General features: G+C 38.7%; 1 protein-coding gene across 2 annotated transcripts; it reads left to right on the forward strand.

The window, feature by feature from the left end:
* Positions 1–1793: 1793 nt before the first annotated feature.
* dnaja (DnaJ heat shock protein family (Hsp40) member A) lies at positions 1794–5884 on the forward strand. Of its 2 annotated transcripts, XM_026918914.3 has the most exons (8): positions 1842–1982; positions 2291–2432; positions 3040–3220; positions 3499–3603; positions 3941–4168; positions 4334–4564; positions 4663–4763; positions 5058–5884. In XM_026918914.3, the coding sequence occupies exons 2-8, from the start codon at positions 2301–2303 to the stop codon at positions 5271–5273; spliced, it is 1194 nt and encodes a 397-aa protein (XP_026774715.1). In that variant the 5' UTR covers positions 1842–1982; positions 2291–2300; the 3' UTR covers positions 5274–5884. The 2 variants fall into 2 exon arrangements, with proteins under 2 accessions (XP_053092664.1, XP_026774715.1); XM_053236689.1 differs by lacking the exon at positions 2291–2432 and having other exon boundaries at positions 1794–1982.
* Positions 5885–6429: the final 545 nt, after the last annotated feature.

Below are 6429 nucleotides of genomic sequence, written 5' to 3' on the forward strand. Positions count from 1 at the left end.
CACACCCAGTGTTTCCAGCTTATTTGTTGCTATGAACAATTTGTCAACTTCCATTACCCCATCCATCAATAGAAAGGGATAAGCAATATTCTCAGCACAGCCGTGATACTGCACAATTTGTGTTAATTGTCCTCTAGCCTTTGTATGTTTCATTTTATGACCACAGGACTGCTTTGGAGATTTATTTTTTGGGGTGGACTTTTGGGGTGGGGGTTTCTTTGTGCTGCACCTGATATACTCACTCATGTATAACTTGGATAGGGCAGGCACGTGGGCTGACAAATTGTGCATGGCAACAGATATGCTATAGTAATTATACAAAGTGATGCCATAAGCTACCAAACTGAACTGTGTAACTGTGTAACTGAAAGAGCAAAGCAGTTGTGTTACCATACTGAAGTCTGAACATCACTGTGAGGTCCATTATAGCTGGTAATACCTTGAGATTATATTATGCAATATATATTTTTTTTTTATGTAGCCAACCTTACCCATCACTATTGTTCCAGCTATTGTTAAGCTAGGCTAGATATATTTCAACACATTTGTTTTGGCCCTAAATCTAGTGAAACTACAACCAAATTGTGCCATTTATTAAAAATATCAGCCCATTTTTAAAAGGATTAATAAAGCCTACGAAATGTTAAAAGTGTTACTGCAATATATTAGTTATGAAATATGACAGAGCTTGTTGTTAAAGGAAAATAATCAATAACAGGGTGGTGTGATGTGGCCCAACACCAACCCAAGGGCTTTATAACTCTTATACCACAGTAATTTGCCAATGATTACATTTTTTATTAATTACCGAATTATACCTTTTACCCGTAAATAAATATATTTAATGTGAAATGTTTGCAAAACAATGCCTGTTATCATTTACGTTATAGCAGCTATAAAGAGTCATCTCCTCACCACACTCACATTTTCTCTCTCACATTTCACACATTTCACCTTTTTGAAGTTGAAGTAATACTCTTTTCAAATGAATTAAATGAATAGTTTCAGCTAGGCTGCAACACAAAGTTGGGCTGCAACACAAAGAGGAGTTACTGTTACCACAACAAAGTTGATTATTCTCCTATAACAGTATGCCCCGAAGTGTTTTATTCCAGTTATACTACAGCAAGCCGCAAATGCTAACAATTTCTTATTTATTAAAGAATGACATCATATTTTTAATCTGTCTATAGTTACACTTACTGTTGTGGAACAGGTGAAACAAGTTAGTTCCTGGTGTCACATTCTTCCCTCACCAGTCTCTCTTTTTTTCTCTCATGATGTTAATGAGAATCCAGAAAGCACAGTCTGCTGTCCTGAAGACTCTCCCATGGCATGTTCTCCTTACAGAAAGTGTCACCATATCAGCAATTATAAGCATTTATTTGTTAAATATTTTTTTTTTAAATCATTTAGATTTATGTGGTGCATCTGCTTCAGAAGTGCCTGTGAATTAACTGTTACTAGAGAAATGATAAGGTATTAAACCAGTGCATTAGGATAAACCTGTGATTTGCCTTGCAGCCTGAACTGTCTGAGATGTGCTGTTCTAGAAAATGAATCAACACCTGACCAATCAAAATCAGGAACTGATTTAAACATGAATAAGTGTGCATTTGTGAGGTTAGCCCTAGATATCAATGTACTACTCATGTTTTATTCTTACTTGGGTATTTAGGTTTTTCTTTCTAAACATATGCCTGTAACATTATTTCACAACTGGTAAGGTTACTGTAGAGCAACCACACAGGAGCAGTGTTGCTCTACAGGCTCGCCAGCTCCCTCTAACAGCAGCTCGTGGTCTCGCGATGGAGAGGAGGGCTGTAGAATTTTCTTGTTCTTCAAAGCTCCAGAAAGTTCTGCAGCTCCTGCGCTTATATATAGGGCGCAGCGGCCATCTTCATTCAGTCACAGCAGCACCATCTACCCGGCACGCTGTAAGAACACAGGGAGCAAGGCAATTTCTCAAGGAAACAAATAGTGTAAGTAGTTTGCCGGTTTATTCTTATAACATTATGACAACATGTTGGAGGACGTTCATACTTCTTATCCAGCATTATCACTGGTACAGGGAAGACTGTGTCGAAAACATTTTGAGCTTGAATACTGATAGTTAGCTCAACCATAAACAAATTATTTAAGTACATATATTTTTTCTCTTGCCTTCCTATGGCTGTGTGTTTGCTAATCAGAATAGTGGCATGTACCTAGCTTTAAGAGCGCTATTTTGCTGATAATCTAGCTCAGTGTCTATAGCAGACACCGGCTAATCTCTGGTCCTGTTCTGTAGCTGGCCAAAAATGGTGCGAGAGACCGGCTACTACGATATTCTCGGAGTAAATCCGAAATCCTCTGCGGATGAAATCAAGAAAGCATATCGAAAACTGGCCCTGAAATACCACCCGGACAAAAATCCAAATGAAGGCGAAAAAGTAAGTTGCTGTGTCAGATGTCTGTGTCTATTTTCATCAGCGTGCTGCACACGGGGACAGCTGACAGACGTGTGGAAGTTTCTGGAACTGTCGCGAGCTCTACCGCTATTTAAGCTAAGCTAAGCTAAGCTAACATAACATACAGCGCCAGTAGAGCATTAATACAACCTGTCGTGCTTATGTAATGCAACACTTACCGTAATTACTCAAGTAATGAAGTGGTTTTTATTAAACACTTTGTGTTCAACTTGTATGTTTAAAATGCAGGTCGTGTTGCTGAGATTATTGGTCTGGCAATAATAGTAGTGTGACAAGCTACCAGCTGACAAAGCTCAGGCCAAACTGGTAGACATTATTAGCCAGCTGTCAAGTTATTTTCCAGCTTCCTTTACTTGGAAACAAATAAGTTTCCAAAATGTAGCATTCAGAGCAGTAATTAAGAAACTGTTTCCCTTCTACCAGCACTTACCTGGTTTACCAGCACGGGTTGTGTTTTGGTACCCGGTCAGCCTAAACTGGATTTCTTAGCTGTGAATGCAGTCTGAATGCAGAGGACTTCTGTCCTAATTTTTCTAATTGAGATACCTGTATTGATTTTGCCTTACAGTTCAAACTCATTTCACAAGCCTATGAAGTCCTGTCAGATCCTAAAAAGCGAGACTTGTATGACCAAGGAGGTGAACAGGCCATCAAAGAAGGAGGCATGGGTGGAGGAGATTTCTCATCTCCTATGGACATCTTCAACATGTTCTTTGGTGGTGGAGGAAGAACACAGAGAGAAAGGAGAGGTAAATTATTCCCATAATGCCTCATGCTCACAAAGTTAAGGGTTAAGAAAGATTTGTGCTAAATGTAAATGAATGAGTCCATCTATTGTTGAGTATGTTTCAAAATATACGGTAATTATTATACAGTTATGGCATTACAATTACTATCTGCCAACATCACATCCTTATGTAGTCACTAATCAGCATAACACAAATGTTTGCAAAATAACTTCATTAATGGCAGTGTTTAAACTGTTTCAGTGTTCCATAGCTAATGTCCCCTCTCTTATTTACATTAGGGAAAAACGTGGTCCACCAACTTAGTGTCACACTTGAAGAAATGTACAGTGGTTCAACCAGGAAACTTGGTCTCCAGAAGAATGTGATCTGTGAGAAATGTGATGGTAAGTCCTGACAAACTCTGCATTAGATGATGTTGCTTTGAAGCTCAAACCGATTTTGTTATTCAGCAAGTGGTAGTGAGCAGCTACAGCCAAACACAGTAGTTACATCAAAAACTGATGCATTAAGTAATGCATAAAAACACTACTCCACATGTAGTGTGTCTCTGGTGGTGAACTATTTTTGAATTGCTATTTAGTACAGTAGTATGTGCTTTTGGAGCTAGTTGGTGTGTTACAGGTTTTTAGGTGACTAAAGGCAGAACAAAATGTCTTGGGCATTTTTGCTAAAACATGATGAGTGAATGTGGTGTTAAGTTTATGACAATGTGTTCCCTAGGTTATGGAGGAAAGAAAGGGGCCCTTGAGAAATGCTCTAATTGCAAAGGTAGAGGAGTTCAAATCCAGGTACAACAGATTGGACCAGGAATGATTCAGCAGATTCAGAGCATGTGCTCAGAATGCCAGGGGCAAGGCGAGAGGTTCAGTGCCAAGGACCGATGCAAGAACTGCAATGGGCACAAAGTGGAGCGCAAAAAGAAGATTCTTGAGGTCCACATTGACAAAGGTATATGTGCCAGTGATTAATGATAGAGACTCTCTACTTTATAGAGACAGACTTAGGATTCCTAAAATTCTACATTGTTTTACACTTCTGTTTCCCTTGGTTACATGCCAAGACAGTAAAACTAAACTAAACACTAAACTTTCTTTTTTTTTTTTTAAACCTCAGGTATGAAAGATGGCCAAAAGATCACATTCCATGGAGAGGGTGATCAGGAACCAGGCCTGGAACCTGGTGATGTCATCATTGTCCTGGACCAAAAGGACCACCCTGTATATCAGAGGCACGACGACAACCTGATTATGAAGATGCAGATTAAACTAGTTGAGGCCCTCTGCGGGTTCAAGAAGACAATATGCACACTAGACAACAGAACGCTCATCATCAACTCACCTCCAGGTGCGTACCACTTTGGTTTGCCAAATCAGATCACTTACACATGGTATTATAATAATAATAATAATAATAATAATAATAGTAATTTCTCTTATTTCAAGGTCAAGTAATAAAACACAATGACTTAAAGTGTATTCAGAATGAGGGCATGCCTGTGTACAGAGATCCATATGAGAAAGGACAGCTCCTCATTCAGTTTGAGGTGAGTTTGTAACAGTGTGTAAGTACAGGTTTTCTCATGGGGGTCACTCTACATTATCGTTTGCTTCTCCAACTGGACTTTTCAAGAATAATAAGCAAGAATTGTTGATGAAAAGTTAGGCGTAGTACACAAAGAACAGGACATTTCAGGCAGGCCTTAATCAGCTAAAGCACTTTGCTAGCAGCTATAGCAGTCATTCCGTAACCAGTCTCTCTCTTTTCTCTATCTTGAAATTGCTTAGACCAGGATTTTATTTTTTTTTTAAACCTGAAAACACTGTGTATTCCACTCCAGGTTGAGTTCCCAGAGAAACACTGGCTTCCAGAGAACATGTTTTCCCAGCTAGAGAGACTGCTTCCCAAGCGAGATGAGGTCATGCTGACTGATGATATGGAAGAGGTTGACCTCTGTGAGGTGGACCATGATTTCCAGCGGAGGAGGTACAGTGGAGAAGCATATGAAGAAGATGAGGGTCCCAGAAGCCATGGAGTACAGTGTCAGACTCAGTGAAACTCCTATTCAGTGCATCTATTAATGCAGCACCTTTTTCTGTGTAAATCTGATATCAGAATTGTCAAATTTGTGAGTGCACTCCCAATTTGACCTTTCATTGGGTAGTTTGTGATCAAGATGTAATTTAATTGGATCAAAACTAAAAAACAAAAGTGCTCTCAAAGTGCTTTATTCACCTAGAGATTTCCCTTCTGTTGAAACCTGTTTAAGTGGAAAGGACAGGTGCTGACTTTAATGGTAAAACACCTCCGAGGATCACTATTGATGTGTATTCATGCAATCCGACATGGTGGAAAATTACTGTATAATCAGTATGTTGCTTGATTTGCCCAAGAAGTCTTTTTTTTGTTTGCTTGTTTGTTTAATTGTACTACTTACAGTAGCATGTACCTTTTGAATGTGTTTGTGGGTGTGTGCATTCTGTTCACTTTTATATGAGCCCTCTTATTTATTTCTAACTGTAATTTGCTTTTCTTTTGTCTCACCCACATGAAAAAGCTCAATACCGAAGAAGGGTATCTGTATGCTTTCTATGAAGGTAACACCCCTCACAATTCACCTGTGCATCAATGAAAAATGTGTTTTCTCAAATAAAACATGTCATGTAATTCTCTGTGCTTTATTTTGTCTTTCCTACAAGGGTGAAACAAATGGCACAAAACCCCAAACACATATGTTGCATCATATATGCAAGTGCTTGTATATTGTATGTACACCACTTTGTATTTATGCAGATTGTTTCTGGTTTGGTTTGTCATGCATATAACCTCTCTGACCATGTTCTAATTAGATTGGTGACATGGATTCTTTCTCCAACTGGACTGTTCAAGAGTAAGAATTGTTGATGAAAAGTTAAGCATAGTACACAAAGAAACAGGACATTTCAGGCAGACCTTAATCAGCTAAAGCACTTTGCTAGCAGCTATAACAGTCTTTCCCTCAACAGTCTCTCTCTTTTCTCTGTCTTGAAGTTAAGAAGACAAAAAATGCAGCTTGTCATGTTAAAGCACAACATCGGAAAACTCACAGGACTAGCTTTACCTGTTACAAAGTGCTGACACTGGAGACTCCTTCAGTAAAACTCACAAAATACTTTATATCAGTGAATGTTTGTTAAACAAGTAAATTTTATGTTTATTAGCCTCAAATTATG

Source organism: Pangasianodon hypophthalmus, chromosome 9, assembly GCF_027358585.1.
Source record: "Pangasianodon hypophthalmus isolate fPanHyp1 chromosome 9, fPanHyp1.pri, whole genome shotgun sequence".
Taxonomy (NCBI): Eukaryota; Metazoa; Chordata; class Actinopteri; order Siluriformes; family Pangasiidae; genus Pangasianodon; species Pangasianodon hypophthalmus.

Coding starts and splice junctions, on each gene's coding strand:
- dnaja (XM_053236689.1), top strand. CDS start 1,809: ATGGAGAGGAGGGCTGTAGAATTTTCTTGTTCTTCAAAGCTCCAGAAA. Junction 1,983..3,039: donor TTCTCAAGGAAACAAATAGT/GTAAGTAGTTTG, acceptor TTTGCCTTACAG/TTCAAACTCATTTCACAAGC. Junction 4,169..4,333: donor TGAGGTCCACATTGACAAAG/GTATATGTGCCA, acceptor TTTAAACCTCAG/GTATGAAAGATGGCCAAAAG.